Raw genomic sequence first — 21,635 nt, forward strand, 5'->3', positions numbered from 1 at the left:
AACTTCTGTATTTGGTCTTGAAATACTACTAAAGTTTTCCAAATAACTAGCTTTAATTCCAGAAGGCATTTCCTCCCATTGTTTCATTTCTTTCCTCAAAAGATCTTCCACATTCGACACCTCCCCCCAATCCTTGTATATGAGACAAATTAAAGTCCTGGTTAGCAAATAAAATGTGAGGGGAAGGGGTGCTAGACTATGGAGTAGAGACAATCACAGTATTAAGAGATTTGGAGCTAGAAGGGACTTTAGACTCCTTTTAGTCCAACCCCCATCTCTCTTTTTACAGATGATGAAGAAACTTGGGTAAAGTTAAATGAATGACTCAAGGCTGAGTGAATCGTAGACACACAACCGGGATTCAATCCCAAGATCTACTGACTGCTTTCCCCATTCTTCTGTGGTTTAGGTCAACCCAGAACAGGATTTAGAATATTTTAATAGGACACTGAGCATTTCAGAGTAAAATAACACTAGGTGAAAGGTCTTGAGGTCATACAGTGGGATTATTAGTTGAGAATTAGCCTGAGGAGAAGACACTTGTAGGAAATGCAACCTGTCACTTGGAGGAGGGAATAGACATTCTTTCCCTGGATCCAGACGTCAGAGCTAGGAATGATGAGTGGAAATTACAAAAAGGAGCATTATGATTTGATGAAGGAAAAAAAATGCCTAAGAATTAGAGTAATGCTATGGAGGAATGGGTAGCTCCAAGAGGAAGCAGGCTCACCCCTTCAAAAACACTAGTTGAGTATATCTTTGATAGGGTTCTTGTTCACAGGGTTTGTCTAAGGGACCCTGAGTTGAATTCCAACTCTTGAAATGCTTTGATTAAATTATGCTTTGGATAGTTCTAGGGTTAAGTACAGGATGAAAATAACTGACATTTATAAAGTCTGAACTTCCTAGTCAAGTAGTACTCTCATTTTGCAGATAATAAACTGGATGCTCAAAGAAATAAAGGAATTTGCCTATAGCCATATAGTCAGTAAGTGTCAGAGTCTGGAATCAAACCCAGATCTTGCAATTTTTCAAAAAGAGGTAGTACATATTTGTTGTTTATATAATATGTGTGTGTGTGTGTGTGTGTGTGTGTGTGTGTGTGTGTACATAAGCTTTTCAGGCATGTTCAACTCTTTATGACCTCATTTGGGGTTTCCTTGACAAAGATATTGAAGTGTTTTGCTATTTCCTTCTCCATTTTTACATTTCATTTTACAGATGAATAAACTGAGTATAAGTGACTTGTCCAGGATCACATAACTAGTAAATGTCTGAAACTAGATTTGAACTCTGGAAGATGAGTCTTCCTGACACTATTCACCACAACATCTATCTGCCCTTACATATACTTACATACAAACAAGTCTGTGTTTTTGTGTGTGTGTGTGTGTGTGTGTGTGTGTGTGTGTGTGTGTGTGTATGGTAGTGGGCATATGGAAGGTTTCAGATAAGTAAAATGTTCACTAAATTGGAAAACTTTATCCCATAACCATTCACCATAAAGCAAAGATCACTTCACACAATGGAAGTCTTCCATTAAGTTAGAAACAACATAGTTTTAAAAAGCCCATAACTTCCAATGAGGCTTTCCTGATTCCTCCATTTAAATTCTATTCTATTCAGCACCTAAGGGGTTAAGTGCCCAAGCATCTTGTACTGAGAGTCAAGCACAACAAATTCAGAAATGTGGTTTCCAAAGAGAGGAACTGAAAAGGCAGCTCACACACCAACCCTTCCTACAATTCAATTCAGTTCCACATAAGTTAATTCAATAAACACATAAAGAGCACCTTCATTTGTTAGGTGCCCCTATTCTGGGCACTGGGAATAGGAAGACAGCAGTGGAAGTCTCTGGTCTGAAGTTTATATTGTACAGATGGGGAGGAGGGGGATAGAGGGGCGAACAGAGGAGATCCATACACATACAGACAGAAAAATACAAGAAACACTCACAAATAATTTTAAAGTGGAGAGAATACCGATAACTAGGAGGTGGCAAATGAGGTATGTTTTAGAGACAAGGTAAGAACTGTCTGAAGAATATCAATTCAGCAACTATGTGGGAAATGGATATTAGAGATTGGAAGCAAAGGAACCAATCAGAAGGTTGTTGCAATGTTACCGGTAAGAGGAGAGAAGGGATAGAGACTGTGAGTGATGAGGACAAAGGATGGATGGCTGAGATGCTGTGGCAAGAGAATCAACAAGGTTTGGCAACCTATTGGTGGGAAAGTAGGTGAGGGAGAGGAGGGCTGAAGGATGGCCCACACAGCTTTATTATCTCTGGTCCTGCTCAGCTTATTTGGGGGAGACCAGTCACTCAGTGTGTTGTCTCCTATTGCTCTGTTTGCTAAGGACAATAATGTAAAGAGAGATCACGTATGGATGATACACAAAAATAGAACAAAGACTCCAGACCCTGGAGGAATTTCATGTGAATGTGTGGGTGGGTCTTTTCTGTTTAAATAGCACCCATAGGCAGGCAGCTGATCTGGCTTCTGAAAGCTTTAGTGAAGCAAGTCTGAGTCCCTAGAGACCGTCACCTCACCTGGAACACCCCTGCCTTGATCACATGACAGTATCTTTGTGAAGAAGACAGAATTCAAACAAAATGAATAAGCATAGATACACATTTCCTACAGAATTTTTAATCTTTGAAAATTCATTCTGAGAATAGAATTTGAGGATTCATTAATGGGGGGAAAAGAATCATCTATTAAAACAGAATTAGAATGTAAAAATGGAGAAGCACTAATTACAGAAAATAACATCCAAGGGCATGTCTCAACACACATTTCACATCAATGACCCATAACATCCATTTCACTTTCATAAAGTCTAGAAAAATATAGTGAAACAAAATACTATAATTTCTGGAATTGTAGATTCAAGCCTGGAAGGGAACTAAAAGGTCATTTTATCTGCTTGCTTTATTTTGCAGAAGGCAAGTGACATCCCCTAAGTTTGGGTGACTTACCCAAGGTCACTTGAACTAAGTGTAGAGCTGAAATTTGAACTCAGGTTCCTCTAATTCTGGTATTGCCTCCCCTGTACAATGCTGTCTCCTTTCTCTCTGCTTAAGTCACGTGCCTATTTTCTCTTACAAATAGAACTTATTATATTCCATCCATCTCCTTGCCAGGATAAACTTCCCCATCTCTTTTGACTTCTCATATGGCAAGGTTTTCATACTCTCACTATTCTGATTGTTCACCCATCCCCAGGATAGAAAAAATGCCATCAGCAGAAATCTAGGAGGGAGGGAGATCAAGGTTCAAATCATCACTTAGCACTGTGACCCTGGGAAAGTCATTGAATTTCTCAGATTCAGTATTCTCATCTGTAAAATGAAAATAATAGCTATGGAGTGGCTAGGTGGCACAGTGAATAGGGCACCGGCCTTGGAGTCAGGAGTACCTGGGTTCAAATCCGACCTCAGACACTTAATAATAATTACCTAGCTGTGTGGTCTTGGGCAAGCCACTTAACCCCATTGCCTTGAAAAAATCTAAAAAAAATAATAGTTACACATCACAGAGTTTTTCTGAGTTTCAAATAAAATAATGTATGTAAAATTCTTTATAATATTTAAAGCATTACATAAATGCAAGGTTCTTGACTCTTAAGCATTGATTAGACTGATTGAAGTTGCAGAGCAAAACATCTTGATTTTTTGCATAAAGCAATGAGATTTGTTTTGCTTCACTATGCATATTGGCTATAAGAAATCTATTTCTCTTTTTTAATGGATTTTGGGGGAAGGAAGAGAAAATATATTTCTAATTTTTTAAGTAGATGAAGTGCTACAGATATGAAAAGTTCAATGTACTTTCAGAGATCATCACTATATTATTAATTTTATTTAACTGTGCTACTTTGCTACAGGAAGTGAGAGTAATTTATAACTGTTTTTAATATAAGACCAAAACATATTAATAAAACTTATTTTAAAATTTAAGTGGTAGATTTCACATTTATTCTTTTGACCCATATTTTTCTAGCATGAGATCATCATTAAAGACTGTCAAGATTATTTTGAATTGTTGGCATCCATTTAATTAGCCACCTATCTCTGTTTTGTCATCTATAAATTTGATGAGTGTGTCATCACAGAATATTTTTTACATGGAGAAACTGAGATCCAACAAAGCTAAAATAATTTGCTCAAGGTTTCACAGAAAGTGGCATTAACTCAACAAGCATGTGGACATGTCAGATACTGTGTTAGAAACTGGACACACAAAGACCAAAGTCAAATATCTAATGTCTTCAAGATGCTTACATACTAACACATCAAGTAATTTAGAAAAATGTCAAGCAATACTAGTCTAAGGATAGTCCCTGTTAATCACAGCTCATTGAGAGCCAATTACTGTACTTGAGTTTCTTCTCCAAACCCTTTCCTCCACCCATGATGTTAATAAGCCCTTTATGAGTAGGGTTATCAAAAGTCATCAGCTGTTCAACCCATATTCCTCCTCTTGTCCCCAAGGATTTGGTTTAATGGAAACAACAAGAGAATATTGAACTCTGGAGTCGAGAGGACTTGAATTCAAATCTTTCCTCCTCTTCTTCATTTCCCATCAGGTTACCCTTCTGTGGATTTCTCCATCAATATTCAGCAATTTCTTTCTGGAAGATCTCTTTGACCCTGGAATTCATCCTTTGACTATATCCTCAGTCTCTGATTAGAGGATAGAAGGATTCTTCCAGAACCTGCATTTAAGGAGTTCTAAGTCTATACTGGACATTCCTGGTTCTAAATCTTCTGTAAAATGAGGTGATGGAATTAGTTAGTCAATAATTTATATGCTTATGCCTATACTGTGAAAGTGCTAGGAATATGAAAAAAGGCACCAGATAATCCTTACCCTCAAAGGGTAATAAGAGATAAGATAAGAAAAAAAGTGTCCATTTGAGAATATTAGTCTAGAGATGATAATTAAATTCATAGGAAATGATGAGGATCATCAAATGAAATAGTAGAAGAGGGAAAAGAAAAGAGGGTCCAAGAAAGAACCCTTTGGAATAGCTATGGAAGATGTGATCTGGATGAGGATCCAGTAGAGGGAGACTAAGAAGTAATCTGAGAGGTAGGAGAAAAACCAGGAGATTGAGGTGTCCTGAAAGCCTACAGAGAAGAAGTATTCAGAAGCAGTATCAAAGACTGTGCAGAGAATGAGGAGAATAAGGACGGAGAAAAGGTTGGTGGATTTGTCAATCAAGAGATCATTGGTAACCTTGGAGTTGGTTTTGGTGGGATGATGAGGTTGGTAGCCAAATTGTAAAGGGGCTAAAATGAGAGTGAGAAGAGAGAAAGTGGAATTATCTATTACAGATGACCTTTTCAAGGAATTTAGCCACAGCGGGCTAAAGAGACAGAGAATGAAGGATAAAGGATATGGAAGGATAAAATCAAGGGTTTGGGGGTGTGCAGAGACATGGATATATTTGTGGGCAGTAGAAAACAGCAAATAGAGAAATAGAGTCTGAAAATAAGTGATGGAATGGGGATGACAGAAAGGTGAATCTGTTGGAGGTGATGGGATGAAATGGGATCACTTGGCAAAGAATACATTTCACCAACTGTGTGCTGCCCATCTCAGCCTTGAATCATTTCCACTATTTGCCACCTTTACTTCTATGCCTATGAAGCTGAATGTGCATGGAGAAAATCATACCACCATCCTGATTAGGTTTGGTGCTATGCAGTTACAACTGGACCTGTCTTAGAAAATCCTGTTATATCTTTCTCTCTGCAATGACCCTCAAAATTTCTACAGCTCTAAGGATCTGGGATCCTATGATTTTGTAACAAACTTTGTGTCAAGTGCTTTATTGAAATATAGATATAAAATTTCCACTCCTCCCTCTCCCTAGCTCAAGGGTGGAGTGAGATTTAATAATGGTGCTGGCATATCCTAATACAAAATGCATTGTGATGTATTTCCATTTTTCATGTATCATAGACACTTGTGCCCACATATAAAGTAATTTCTAATTCTTCTATAACAGAACCAAGTCATCCAAAATAAATTTGTTCTTTTGTTTAGGTATAGTAAAAAACAGACTCAAATAAAAGAATCAAAAGAGTGTGTAATACCAGGGTTTCCACAGCTATTTAGTAAGTGAGAAGCTAACTCTTGCTAAGGGAAGTTGGTGCACATTATTACTTTTCTCTCCAAATCCAAAAAAACTACTGTGTTAGCCTCAACTGGATGGTTGAATAACCAACTCAGCTCCCAGAATGTGGTTAATTGGGAGGAACCAGATTCAAAGGAGCCTCAGAATCAAATAATTGCTGAAAACTCTAAAAGGATTGAAATATTGCAAACACAATCTCCCTGGAAAGAATGCCTAGGATGTGATTCTAGCCCAACTCAATCCCTCTACCCTTTAAGAGGAATCTGGAGTAATTCAACTGAATTTAAAAAGTATTAAGTGTCTGCTATGGACTAGATTGTTAAATAGGTGATGCAATGGATAGACCTCATTTGGACTGCACCTTACTCCCTGCTTTGACTCTAGAAGTCTTTATTAGTTTATAAACATTCCTGAAAACCAATGAAATAAGCAGGTTAAATGAATGATTTGAGATTCACTAGTGCCCCTTCCCTGAAAATGTCACTCTTTCCTCCTTACCTTTTCCTCAACTCTTTAAGCCTTTAGTTCAAACAATTAGCTCTACAAATGTTAGCTTCAATCAGCATCTAGCACATGTGATAATTTCTCCTCCTAATAAAACAACCCATTCTTCTTGCGGAAAAGAGGTTTGGGTTTTTTTTTTAATCCCTTTTTGTCATTAAAGAATTAGAAAGTTATTTAAGGAATACCAGGGACTTCAATCAGTCAAGAAGCTTCAATCAAATCTGCCAGGAAGCTTTTCTTCAAAGAGGAGGACAATGAACTAGATACAAAAAAGAGGTCCCTCATTTTAGAATAGGAACACTGATCACCTTCCCCTTCCCCCCCACCAAATTCTTCCTTTCTTCTGATTTTTTCCAGGGGAAGTTTCAGACTACAGGGATGAATTGGGGTCTAAGGCAGAGCTATAACCACACAAGTGAGAAATCAAAAGATACTCAGAAGTCATTAAGTGTGTCTAAAGCACAGATATTTGAATAAACCATCAAGTGGGCATATCTTTTTTAGTGGCCTGGAAATAGATGATGAGTTGAAAGGATAATCAAAGAAAGGAAATTACTTTGTAAGGGACAGAATTAGATTATAAATTAGTTGAATACCCAATTCACTATCCCCCCCCTTTTAAAGATTTGATTCCTTTTGGAGATGAACTTAATCTATCGACCAGTTTAGTTACTGGAAAGCTGGCCACCAGATGAGATTTTTTTGTTATTGTTGCAGCAATGCATAATGAACAGATGAGGAAGCTGAGATACATGGAAACAAAGTGAATAGGACATTCAAGAAGGTCTGAATTCAAATTCTAACTCATGATTAGTTGCTATGCAATCCTGAGCAAGTCATTTGTTTCTGTGGCTCAATTTTCTCATCTATAAAATGGATCTGAACTTGATAGATTCCCCAAAACCCCTTTGATCTGAGGTAACAAGGGGTTGCAATCTGCATTGGTAAATAGTGTAATTGCATAACATCCCTTCCCTTTTCCTTTTCCTCTTCCCTTCTCTCTTCTCTTCTCTTGCCTTGTCTTCTTTCTTCTCTCCTCTTCTTTCTCTTTTCTCTTCCTCTTCTCTTCCCTCTTCTTTTCTCCTTTCTTTCTTCCCTTCTATTCTTTCCCTCATCTTTTCTCTTTTCCTTTCCTTCTTCCCTTCCTACTACCCTTTCTTTTCCTTCCCTTACTAGCTGTGTGACCCTGAGTATGTCACTTAACTTTTTTTATAACCTCAGTTTCCTCATCTGTAAAATGGAGATAAAAATAGAATCTCTCTTCCAGGATTGGAGTGAGGATAAAATGATATAATAATCATAAAGTGTTTAGCATAGGGCTTGGAACAGAGTGTTAGATAAATGTTAGTGATTATTATTATCTGTAAAATGGGGAGAACATTCCCAGTACTATCTCTCACAGAATTGTGCCTTATGTGCTTTGTAAATTTAAAATCCCAAACTCTGTTATACTTGATGTCTGCCAACCCTTTTCACCTTTCCTTTTTCAGTTCTCTATCTCATTCCCTACAGTATCTCTTTCAAACTTTTTCTTCTTTTCTTGAGTCAGCTACATCATCTTGCTTCCCTTCCTCCCCTCAGAAGACCTTTCCTTCTAATTACTGAAAAAAACTGAGGCTATCTGCTATGAACTCCCTCTTCTCTCCATTAATATACAACCAATCTCTTCACCATCATTTCCTGTTATCTCCTCTTTTCCTTGAATTGTGGCCTTTCTTGCCAGTAACAACTTCTACTTGTCCCGATTCCCTCTCCTTCTAGCTTCTTCTCTGAGAACTTGCTTTTCCAAACAACTCCCCTCTCTCCCTAATTTTGTCTTTTTAACATTTGATTCCTTTCTTGCTTATATACATACTTAGACTCTCCTACCCTTAAAATAACCTTCACTTGGTTCTACTCTTTCCTCAAACTATAATGTTCTATTCATCTTTCAACTTTTTCCACAGGCTTTTACTCTTATTGCTTCCATTTCTCTTTCTACTCTTTTTCAACTGACCTCATACTTAACTAAACTACTATTCAAAGCTGTAAAAGAATGCTTAACAATTCATTTTTATTTATTTTGTTATATTTTGTTTTTATAGTCTAAATTTCCTGTATATCCCCTTTTCTCCCTTTTCTTAAAGCACCATTCTTTATAACCAAGAATTTTTTCAAAAGGAAAAGAGGCATAGAATCATGTTTGCTCCTTATAATTTTGCAATATTCACTTTCAATTGTTTTGTGATTGTTCTTTCCATTACCTTGTTGTAAGTCATTGTGTATATTTCATTCTTTATTTTACTCATTTTACTTTGCATCATTTCATATAAGTTTTCTCATGCTTTTCTGTATTTATCATAACTTTACATTCATGTACTACAATTTCTTTAGCCATGTCCCAATCAATGGACATTTAGTTTGCATTTATTATTGTAGATATGTTGGAATAAATAGGACTCTCTTTCAATTATTGATCTTCTTGGAGTATATAGTGGAATCTCTTGGTCAGAGGTTATAGAGATTTTATTCCCTTTTTTTGCATAATTCCAAATTGCTTTCCAAAACTATTGTACTAACTTATAGCTCCATCAATCATTGCACTAGTGAACCCCTCTTCCCACAGCTTTCTCTTTTTTGCAAGGTAATGGGGTTAAGTGACTTGCCCAAGGTCACACAGCTAGGTAATTATTAAGTGTCTAAGGCCAGATTTGAACTCAGGTCCTCCTGACTCCAAGGCCAGTGTTCTTATCCACTGCTCCACCTAGTTGCCCTTTTCCACAGCTTTTTCAACTTTGATTCCAGTCTCTTGTCATCTTTGTTAAGTGAAATAAAAATCAAGAAAACAGTATTTACAATGACTTCAGCAATATAAGTGAAAAGAATAACAACGACAAAATAATTGAAATTGGATTTTGCAAAATTTCTGCTAGGTGTGAGATCAAACCTCAAAGTCATTTTGATTTATATTTTCCTCATTATTGGAATTTGTAGTATGATTGGTTAGCAATTCTTCCTTTGGACACTAACCAGTGAACTCATGACTGTCTTTTCCCTGTCCTCCCATTGAATTTTTTTCCTCATTGTTCCAATAATCTCTAAAAGTCTAAGACTGACCAGGAGGCTGGTATCACAACTGAGTAGAACAAGTCAGCTGTTGCAAAGATACAAGAAAAACTCCCTGGAATCATAAAGAATAAAATCAGAATAACAAACTGCTTGGTAGTCAGAAATTCAACAGTTGCTAAAATACCATTATACAGTTAGAAACCTTGTTAACCAAAGATAGCATTTCATTGTCAACTTGAATTTATATTTCAATCCTTTTCTCTTTAATCCACATAATTTGATACTTTCCTCCTAAATGCTTTTCCCCCCTCTCGATTTTTGGGACATTGCTTTCTCTTGATTCTCCTCCTACATATCTGGATACTTCTCAATCTCCTTTATAGGATCATCATTTTTATCCCTTTGTGTGGGTGTACCCCAGGTCTCTGCTCTGGGCCATTTCTTCTCTCAGTTTTCCCCCCAGTGATCTCATCTGTTTCCATGTGTTCTGTTCTCATCTCTTTGTAGACATGTACAGCCTAATTTTCTTTAATGAATTCCAAATCCATCTCATCAGTTGTCTATTGGACATCCTCAACAAAACATACCATAGGCATTTCAAACTTTCAAGGCATAATTCATGATCTTTCACCCCAAAATATCCTAGCTTCCCTCTTTCTGTCACTATCATCACTCAGCACAGTGACTGATATAATGAGCACCTAATTAAGGCTTATTGATTGATTGTTGATGAAACCACCATTCCTCCTCTTATCCTGATTTACAGTCATGCTTGAATGTGTCCTCTTCCTCATCCCTCATAGTAGATCAGTCTCCATGTTTTATCAGTTCTGCCTTCATAATAGGTTTCCTATTTATTCCCTTGTTGAGTCTCCTGTGGCCTCTTGCTTGGTCTATCTCAATAGCCTCCTGATTGACCTCCCTGAATTCAATCTCTTTCTTCTTCATCCCATCTTTCAAACACCAGTCAAAATTTAAATTCCTAAAATCTAGGCCCTAAAGTACCATATCACTCTCCTTCTTCATAAGCTCCAGTGGCTCCCAAAGGCCACTGGAATAAAATAGGATTTCTTTTGTTTGACATTTAAAACCCTTTCCAAACTGACCTTTCCAGTCTTGGTAAACCATAAGGAGTTGCCTTCAGTCGCTTAACATTCTAGCCAAACTGGACAATGTGGTGTTCCTTGCACAAAGCATTATATTTTCTGCCTCCATGGAATATTCTCCCTCCTCATTTCTACCTTTTTGAAACCCTAGATTTCTTCAAGGGGGAGAGAAACAAAAGATTTATTAATTGCTTACTATTTGTCAGATATTGTGTTACATGCCTTATAAATATAAATATTAACTCTTTTGATCTTCACAACAACCTTAGGAGGAAAGTACTATATTATCCCTACTTTATAGTTGAGGAAACTGAGGCAGACAGTAGTTAAGTCTCTTTTCCAAGATAACACAAGTTTCGAGGATGGATTTGAACATAGCTCTTCCTGACTCCAGGCTCAGCGTTCTATACAGTGAATCACCTGATTCCCTCAGTTACCATTGCTGAATCTTTGCCAAAATACCTTTTATTTATTTTATATTCATTTTACTAGGATACATTCCTACCTCCATCCTTCTACCCCCAAAATCGTATAAGGTCCTCAAGGAGAAGGACTGTTTCCCTTTTTTTGTCTTTGAGTAGTACAATGCCTGGATCATACATAGAAGGCACTTAGGAAATGAATACTCATTGAAGGGGGCAGCTAGGTGGTGCAGTGAACAGAGCACTGGCCTTGGAGTCAGGAGTACCTGGGTTCAAATCCAGCCTCAGACACTTAATAATTACCTAACTGTGTGGCCTTGAGCAAGCCACTTAAACCCATTGCCTTGCCAAAAAAAAACCCTAAAAAAATACTCATTGAAGGTATCCCATGATGTCCACATGGATGATGTCTACATAGAGTTCTCATGGAAGGATGGATTCCCTGTCCTCCAGATGCTCTCCTTGGTGGATGATATGGTGTTTTCAATTCCCAATTTTACTAAGCCTCCTTATATGATACAATAATTCAGATATGAAAGAAATTAGGTGATGAATGATGAAGTAATGTGGTATGTATGGTAGAAAGAGTGAGTTCAGTTACAAATGATCTGATGACTTTGGGTTTACACCTCACAACTACCATTTGCAGCTTGTGTGATTTTGGGGCAAATCACTTACTTATCTAGTTTCATGTATAACAGGAAAGGATTGGACTATTTGTCTTCTGAGGCCCCGTCCAACTCTAAATCTATGAGCTAAATCTACACTTTAATATGCCTTTGACAATCTCTTGAGTTGGTTTATTCATAAACAGATCTCAGACAGTTTCTGAAGATGGATTATAAATCAGGTCCAGAATCAGATAAAAGAGTGGCAGTAGACTGGATTTCTTTGAGAAATCCAAATGGAATTTTTAATGATCCCAAGATTATTCTTAAAACAAAAATCCATCTTTTTAAAGCCAAAATCTTCCAGAAAGTTAGAGTCAACATGGCATGGTAGAAATGTTAACTCAAAACTTGGAAGACTTGAGTTCAAGTTCCACCAGAGTCATATAGTGGTCCTATAACTGGACAAGTCACTTCTTCTCCCAGTACTTGAGACAACTCTCTAAGATTATACATTGGCAAAAAGTTACTGACCTTGTATACATTTTCATAGGAGGTAGGCACTCTTATTATAGCCATATGATAGATGAGGAATCTGAGACAGACAAAGGCAAAATGAATTGTCCAGGGTCTCACAGCCAATGAGTGTCTGAAGTCAAATTTGACCTCAGGATTTCCTCATGCCAAGTCCAGTACTTTTTATCCATTGCACCTCCTAGTTGCCTCATAAACCCGAAGATGACTTTCCCCCTTGCTTTTTTCAGTTTGCAATAGAAAAATCCTCCAGAGTTGAAAATTCTTTTTTGGAAAAAGGGATCTAAGTCTGAATACTGCTATGTCTACCCAGTAATTCAGAGAACTTTCTTTTTTTTTCTGGTATAGTCTCTTTTTTTTGGCCATCTTGGGGAATGACCCCTTCTCTTATCCAATATCCCCTTCCCTTTTGTCTTCTGTCAACTTCCTACCCTACATTTCAGACTAGAAAATCTCAGTAACTTCCTGACTGTATCTTAGACTCCCCCTCTTCCTATCATGAAGTGAAGAACAATGGTTCCCCAGGTTCTCTGGTGACATTCCTAATTGTACCATTTTTCTGTCCCTTCTTAGTCCCACCTTGAAATTGCTAGTCTTCCCTCCACCATGAGGCTGTGCTTGTTTGGGGGTATCATTTCTAGCCTCACTATATGGGGGGGGCTCATTGGAGCTCCCTAGTACCTTCTCATGTTGCTGATCTCCTTACTCATCTTCTTTCAGTACCTGTAGTTAACCTTCATGGCCTTCTCTTTAGGGAATCTTTCTTAAACAGCCTCAATAAAAGAGCTGGTTGTTTTCAGAATGGACTAGTTTGTCTAATTCTTCTGCAAAGTCCTTTTAGATCCTGGAAAGAGATCCAGACAGATCCGGTGATCGATAGGTTTCACAATGATCCCCCAACTGGTAAGATAAACCTCATTGACCCTGGATTTTTACAGAAATAATCAGATAATGGAGAGGAAAGAATGTTTTGTCACAATCTATGACAAAGAACTATATATATATATATATATATATGCATATATATGCATATATATATACAGATAGATAGATAGATAGATAGATAGATAGATAGATAGATAGATGATAGATAGATAGATAAATACTATGAAAATGTAACCACTGAACCTGGTGTTCTTTAGCCTTTCTTTCCCCTTTAAGCTTGAGGAAAAGGAAGTTAGCAGATCTAGGGATATGGCTGGCACTTACAAAATATAGATTTCAAATTAGAAGAGATCTTAGAGGTCTTGTAGTCCAAAGCCCTCTTTTTTTTTAACTGAGACCCAGAGATCAAGTGACTTAACAAAGGTCACACAGACAATAATCGATAAGGCCAGGAATCAATGTTCCATTCTCTAAGTCAAATTCAGGATACAATTGTTCATTTCTATAATCATAATAGGTGCTTGACACAGGTCCCATTTGATCTGCCCTAAAACAAGTATTCTTGTCCCCCATTATATGGAGAAAGAAACTGAGGCTTGAAGGAGTTAACTGACTCCAAGGCATACCCTTAAGAAGTAGGAGCAATGGGATGCAAATTTCTCTTTTTTCAAGCCTCATCTTGTCATTACACTCAGCTACCTCTCTCAAATTAAGCTAGTTCTATGATTCACAGTTTGTTCTATGTCAGTGAAAATTCTCTGTAGTCTAAATTGGTAAGGCTACAAATGGGAAAGAAAATGTGTCTGTGTTCTGTAACCCCCTTTACTCTTGCCTTCCCACAATTAATCCTGTATTAAGGGGAAAAAAAGCCCAACTTCTCGGGTTGCTGATAACTTAGAGGAGCCAACCCTATTTCTAACGGTTTGAACTCATCCAATCAGACAAAAGACCGATGAGAAATGAGGAGGCATTCATCGAATTACAGTGAGGGCTCCATCTGTTACCTTAGACCTTTGTTACCAAGTGACAAGGGAGGAGGAGACTCTTCAGAGCAGTTTTCAAAGTTGTATTTTACAGAAGATTCCCCCTCCAAAGTTCCCAAACTGAAAGGCAAGAAGAAATAGAGTGAAAGGGGAAAAGTCTGAGAGAAGGAATGTTCCCAATGATGACATGCAAGGAAATTAATCAGGAGAAGATTCTCATGGACTGGAAAACTCATCATTCTGTTGGGCAGATTCAATGATGGGGATGGGAGGAGTTGGATGGTGCCCTTTCTCCAAGCTGTCTTACCTCTGAAGCTTTCCCTGGCTCCTAATCATGCCCAGCCAACAGAAAAAGGTCATCTTTTGCACTGCTGGTATCTTGAGCTTTGCATGCTCTTTTGGCGTCATTACAGCCTTAGGAACCCAGCTTTGGGTCAAAGCCAAGATCCTCTGCAAGACCGGAGCCCTGCTTGTCAATGCTTCTGGACAAGAGCTTGAGAAGTTTACCGGGGAGCTCCAATATGGACTTTTCCATGGGGAAGGGGTGAGACAATGTGGCTTGGGGGCGAGACCTTTCCGGTTTTCATGTAAGTAATAATTATTTAATATCTGCCCAAGTACTTTGGGCCACTGATGGACCTGATCTTTGGAGCTTAACTTTTTTATCCAAATCAATCTTTACAAACTAGTGTGAAATGCTCTCAAAATACTGGGTTGCTTCCAGAGCACCCTTTCTCTTTGACAGATATTATGTGACAGGTCAATAATTAGAATTAAAATTCCTCCTAGACATTAATATTTATTTCAGGCAATAGATGTTATCAGAGAAAGAAATTGGACGGCATTAATATTATTTTTACAAGAAATTCTTCATTTCTAAATTTATGCATCACTCTTAAAGGAAAAAAAAACACCCTTAAATGGGTGTAATTGAATGGGAATGCTTAGTGGCTAGTTCATAGCTTTTATTTCTTCTTCTTCTGGAGGAACACTGTAGAAGTTAAGACCAAATACTAACTTGTACTAGGGTAGGAGAGAGAGAATTACAGAAATGCCTCTGTAATTTAAGAGTGTAGTAATTAACTGACCTTCAAAAGCATGTGCAAGATTCAGAAAGACGAATCACTTTGCCACAAGTTCAGTCTAATAAATGGTGGCTTGGATAGTTATACACTATTTTGGTTTCAAACAGAAATTACAAACAATTAGCAAGTAAGTGTGCAAAAAACATAAATGGAAATTTATAAGGAATAATTTTCTATGTCTCCTTCAACATGTCCTAGGAAATGATGATTTTTTTTTTTAAAAAAATAAAGGATGATTTGGAACAATCTTATGAGAACTCTGCTAGTCCATTATTGGCATAAATCATTCTTCAGGAAAGAAAGCTGTTAATTGAGGCATTTTAAATGAGTTATTATCCTGTCTCTTCCCCCGCATCGAAGGCCAAAATTAATTGAATTTATTATTAACATTTGCTGTCTCTAATTAAATTTCAGCAATGGTCTATTTATACATCCAACCCCCTGCTACCCTCCTCCCACCTTTGTTATTGGTCTGGCTGTCACAGTCTGGTAGCATTCAACTCACCTATGTTACCAGGTAATAGGAGTTTTCACAGAAAACTCCTTGAGAATGAGTCTTCTGCCCTTCAAGAGATTATTATGAAGTACTGTTCAATGAAGTATATACCAAGCCAATGTTCTGAATGGAATTCATTCTGGGGCTCATTAAAATAATGGAATAGGTAAAGGTGCTAAGCTCTCCTAGAATCCAAGAGCACAAAGCTTGTAGGATGTGATTTATAACAATATTAACAAAAATGAGGGACATGATTTCACAGTATGTGTGAGTCACCAGCAATTCCAATGAAGTTTGGTATTGAAGTTGGCAGTCGAGTTACTGTGATCCCTGCATTTTGCTTGAGTAAAATGACTTTAGAAAACTTTTCTCTGCAAGATGCAACATGTTCCCAAGGCTCCCTGGACCTTCAGCTGGCCTCACTTCTGGTAGCCAGCCCTCTTGTTTTCTTTTTTTTCCCATCTCTCAGGTTTATTCTGCTCCTTTGATGACTAACTTTTTATTCTTTCTAGGCTAGTTGAGAGAATCTAATCAATTTACTCTTTGTAGAGAACTATCTGTAAATATACAGCTTAATCTGCAACAGACAAGGGAGGAAACTGAAGTTCAAAAAGTTAAAAATTGCATAAAATTATATAGGTCATGTATAATATATGCATATATATGCACATATATAGGTTTTATATATATATATATATATATGTATATGCTCAGTGGAGTATGCTGAGCTAGAGTCAGAAGACTGACCTTCATGAGTTCAAATGTGGTCTCATATACTAGCTATATGACCCTGGGGCAGATTACTTAACTCTGTATGGCTTGGTTTCCTCATCTGTAAAATGAACTGGAGAAGAAAATGGCAAACCTCTCTTTGTCAAGAAAACCCCAAGAGGGTCACAAAGAGTAAGACACAGTTGAAATGACCAAACAACAACACTTAAGAAGCATGATTGGAACCCAGGTCATCTACTTTCCATTGTGTGTCCTTACCCATATAAAATATGGGAGCTCTCTGTGTATCTTAGATTGAACAGGGAAGAGCTGTTGTGTTTAAACCAAATGGATAAAATAGATTCAGAGGACTCTAGAGAGTATAACGTTCATCTGAGTAAATGCTTCCCATGGTTTATGGTCTCTAATCACTTTAGTATTACAGATTATCATCATTGCACCTGGAAAGTTTTCATTATTACTACAATACCATAAGGCTCTTTTAAATCTTCCCATTAAAAATGCCATTACTCAGATATTCAAATAAATCTATGTTCCCACCAATAGGCCTTCCAAAGCTATACTCTTCTTTCTATATACAAATTCTACACTTAATGAGTTGGAGGCCCTCTTGCCATTCCCTTGATGTCATAAGGATCCCATTGGAGCACACTGTCCATTGGTTAGCCTTCCTGGTCACCCCACAAGCAGCCTACCTTCTTTTTCGATCACTTCTTAAGAACATCTTCGTCTATTAGAGTTCTTTCTTAGTAATGGGTAGCAGCTTGTTCCCGCCCACTATGTCTTTCTATTACTTTCAACTTCAATTGCTTGGCAATTATAATATGGCGAAATGACATGATACTGCTTACTATGGATAAAAGATGAGTATGAAAAAGACAGGCCTTTGTTCCAGGGAGAAGTTAGGGGTTCATTAAAAGAACTTTGTCATTTTCCCGAAGCTACCCAACTCATTCTTCTCCTGTTCAATGCTCAGTTCAATTCATTTTCCTTTTACAGTATCCAATAAAGATATAGATATATATGTATATAAATATGCATATGTAAATGATTAAATGAGTTCTATATTTTGTCCATTCAGCTATATAGCATAGTATGGACAATGGTCATTCTTCATCCACTTGGTTTTTAATCACTATTGGTCAGTATACTGGTCATGACTTGTCATGATCATAGCAAAGGTTAAAAAGGCGGATCTTGAACTCAGGACTTTCTTACTCCAAGGAGAGTCCTTCATTGGCCCCATCACTCCAGTCCAGATAGTATATCTGTAGCATTTGTGCTACTGTGATATTCTTGATGTAACTTAACCAGTATGTAGCCGTATTTGCTTATGTCAGTGTTTATATGCATATATGTACAGATGGGCAGATATGCCCCTAAGTGTCTGTCTACATATATATAAATTAAAACACATACATGTGTGAATGCTTGTATATATATATTTTTTTTCATCGCCTTATCCCTCTTCAAGCCCTTCTGAGCTTGGCACCATGGTTCAGATGAAAGAGTTCTGTATTTAGAACCAGAGACCCTAGATTCAAATCTTGACTGCCCATCACTCTCTTGGTGATCTTGACCAGTCCTTAACCACTCCAAACCTGAGTTTCTCCAGAATTTCTTCAAATTCTAAATCTGTGATCCTTTGGAAAAACCATTTCTTTTCTGGTCATTGCTTTTGAGAACTCAGGGTTCCCACCATAGTATGATGAGGGAACAAAGGGGGACTTTGGTGGAGTTATTGTTGTGGTTTTCATGAGCATAATAGCTGGAGGGAGAGGAGGAAACTCAGAATCATCAAACCAAATTGACCTTCTTACAGATGAACATTTTAATTTAGTTCAACAAACATTTATCAAGTGTCTCCCATGTTCAAAGCATCTTGGGATAATGGACAGAGAACTGGCCTCAAAATCTGGAAGACCTAGGTTCCTGTTCTATCTCTAACTCAGACTCCTGGTATCTCTGTCAGCAAGTCCTTAGATGTCTCATGTCTCCAGGCAGCTTTCAAAGATTAGGAATCATTCTGGCATCGGGGATTGAGAGTTTTCCTCATTGAGAGACCATTATACAAATGTTGAAGACACTGCCCAAAGTTCCAGAGAAAGCAATACAAAAATGATGCAATCCCTCTTCTCAACAAGCTTATATTCTACTGGGATATATAAGTTGGAATATAAGCAATATATAGATTGGAGAACAAAATTAGAAACTGCCAGAACCCAGTCTCCTGGCTTCTCTGACTTCCTTCAAGACTCAACTTCTCAACAGTTCCCCCTTCCTCCTTTAGAGCTTGTCCCCTAAGAAAAGTACAGGCACTGTGCGAAGTGCTTCACAAATACTATCTCATTTGATCCATTGTTGGTCTAATATTAAGTTGGATAGGAACAGAGCTCATTTCCCAGGAAGACCTTTTTACATTTTCCTTTTTAAAAATAACTGGAAAAACTTGTAACATTTTGGATTTGCAAAAAGTCTCCACAGGAGAGAAGAAAAGCTAAGACTTGCTCCCTCCTCTTAGGAGGGATCTTTCTAAAATCAATTTTCATTATTTGTTAGTAGTAACAGAATACTATCTCTATTTCCTTAAAAAATTACATTTTAATATAGTTAGATAATCGACTGCACGAGTTCCTACTCAAATTCTCCTTCAAGTAGGAGACGTTTCATGAAGAGATATAGCGTTGGCCTCTGCCCATATCCAAAACCAGATCTATATTGGATGCTGCCCTTGCAAATGTTCAAGAACCTTGCACGTGGATGATAGATGTGACATTGGTCACACTATCCAACAGCGAGGGATAATGTGTCTGTGAAGAAAGGTTGAGGAGATTGGGTCAATGATTTGACCCCATTTGTTCCCCTTCTTGTTTTCTACTGACCGCTTATGTCTCTTTTAATTATAAAAGGAATTTGCATTGCCAGCAAACTCTGATGGGCTGGGAGAGCCTCTTTTGAGTCTTCTTTCTGCCTCGTTTGATCCGGCTGAGTCTCATCAGCTTCTGGGTCAGCCATTCATTTTCAAAAGGTCACCAGCATTCATAGTTAGCACTAAAATCTATTCATTATGATAAAGGAATGTTTCATTTTTCAAGGCTAAAAAATTGTTCCTCCTTAGTTTTCCTCAAATGGCACCAGAAAAAAAAAAACAGCAAAACAAAAACTTGGACATTATATTTTAAATATGGCCATAAAGACAAAAACACCCCTTTCTGAACAAAGTGTGTGTGTGTGTGTGTGTGTGTGCGTGTGTATTAGAAGGAAGAGAAGGGGTTATATATTTAGTGAATTTTTTAAGTGCCATAGAAGATGGTAAAAATGTGATGCTCACAAACATATGAGGGATTTCCCCCTAAATAAACCATAGGAAGCGAGCAGTTTGAGAATCGAGAGTGTTTTGCTTCTTGCTTAATTTCCATGGCCTGTATTGTTCTCCAAAGGGGTCCAGATGTGTAATTTAATCTGTATATAGAGACTGTCTCCACTGATGCATATCAATCAGTGACCTGTCTGCAACTGATAGTCTTAACTACCAGAGCACAGGGAGTTGAAGTGACTTGACTGACCATGGTCATACTTAGAGTCAGAGACATGCTTGTAACCCAGGTCTTCCAGTCTTAAAAGGCTGACCTGCCATCAACTATTCCACATGGCATCTCTTTGCACATATTGTACTCTAAAAATACTTGAACTGACTTGACTATTTATTTGTATGTTTTATAGTAATTTTTAAATAATAGTTGTATTATAAATGCTTGAATCGAATTGACTATTTATTTGTAGCCAAACTATTTCAACATTCCAGAAAAAACATACAAAATACTTTGGAGATGGATGAAGTAGGTTTTAAACAATCATACTTCAACTCACAATCTCAGCTATACAGTAAGGTTTGGGGTTTGGGGGGGAAGAAAGAAAAGGTTGGGAAGCCACATGTATGGCTTCATCAGGATGGGAAAATCCTATGTGAAAGTTTTTTATAATAGAATGAGAAATTTGTCTGCATTTGATTTATTTTCTTATCTGGGGTTAGATTGAGTGACTTGTCATGATCATAGTTAGTATCGGTTAAAAAGGCAGACCTTGAACTCAGGACTTTCTTACTCCAAGGAGAGTCCTTCATTGGCCTCACCACTCGTTTTCTCAAGCTGAATAGCAGGAATTTGAACCTCAGTAATTCAGAATTTGTGGAAATTTGGAGACTGATGATGTTGAAATTTACTTTGGTAAATGGAAAAAAATTGTTGAGATTATATAATGGGGGGAAATACCAAAGAGGTATTATAAGCAATTTAGAAGAACAAAAGCAACCACTTTAGAAATCCCCATTTATACAGGCCTTGCTTCTTTCCCTTCTCCTCTATCCACTTTGAGAGAAATCTTCCTAATATTTCACTCTGATCACATCATACAGCTGTTCAGAAATCTTTCAAAGCTGACCATTGTCCAATTAAGTACTAGCTGCTTAGAATGATATTCAAGGCTCTTCATTCTCAACATTCCAACATTATCTCTCATTATTCCACTGAAATTGGGATTCATCGAAGGTTCAATGCTTTGAATGAAAATGTTCTTCTTGCTGTTTTTCTACACACTGCCAGGTCTTCCTCATCCTTAACATTTCAAGACCTTCCCCTCTCAAATGCCATCTCCCTCATGCTGGCTTTCTTTCTTTTTTTGGTTTTTGCAAGGCAATGGGGTTGATGACTTGCCCAAGGTCACACAACTAGGTAATTAATGAGTGTCTGAGGTCGAATTTGAACTCAGGTCCTCTTGACACCAGGGCCAGTCCACTGTGCCACCTCCTTGCAAGATAAAGTCTGTCACACTATCAAATCCTCAAAGTATTTTATGGAACTCACCATATTCTATCATGTTTTGTATATGAATTGTCTTCTCTACTTCACTTTGTCTGAAGCAAGAACAAGTCTTTTTGACTCCAAGCCACACTAGACTTGTTTAAAATCACTAATTAGTTTGAGTCAATGGTAGGACTTAAACTCAAGGGCTTCTGGACTATGCGATTAGTTCTCCACCTCCACCATTGCTGCCATGATGTTCCTGAAAAAATAGTATTCTTTGTTT

General features: G+C 37.5%; 2 protein-coding genes across 2 annotated transcripts in view; one reads left to right on the forward strand and one right to left on the reverse strand.

The window, feature by feature from the left end:
- The window catches only part of MED12L (mediator complex subunit 12L), a 581,984-nt gene that overhangs the window by 472,624 nt on the left and 87,725 nt on the right, over positions 1-21,635 (reverse strand). The window lies entirely within an intron of this gene.
- CLRN1 (clarin 1) overlaps positions 14,282-21,635 on the forward strand; it is a 49,048-nt gene continuing 41,694 nt past the window's right edge. The window contains exon 1 of the mRNA XM_074191067.1: positions 14,282-14,824. Coding sequence (XP_074047168.1) covers positions 14,572-14,824 — 253 coding nt within the window. The 5' untranslated portion in view covers positions 14,282-14,571. The remainder of the gene's footprint in view (positions 14,825-21,635) is intronic.

This window comes from Macrotis lagotis, chromosome 6 (genome assembly GCF_037893015.1).
Source record: "Macrotis lagotis isolate mMagLag1 chromosome 6, bilby.v1.9.chrom.fasta, whole genome shotgun sequence".
Taxonomy (NCBI): domain Eukaryota; kingdom Metazoa; phylum Chordata; class Mammalia; order Peramelemorphia; family Peramelidae; genus Macrotis; species Macrotis lagotis.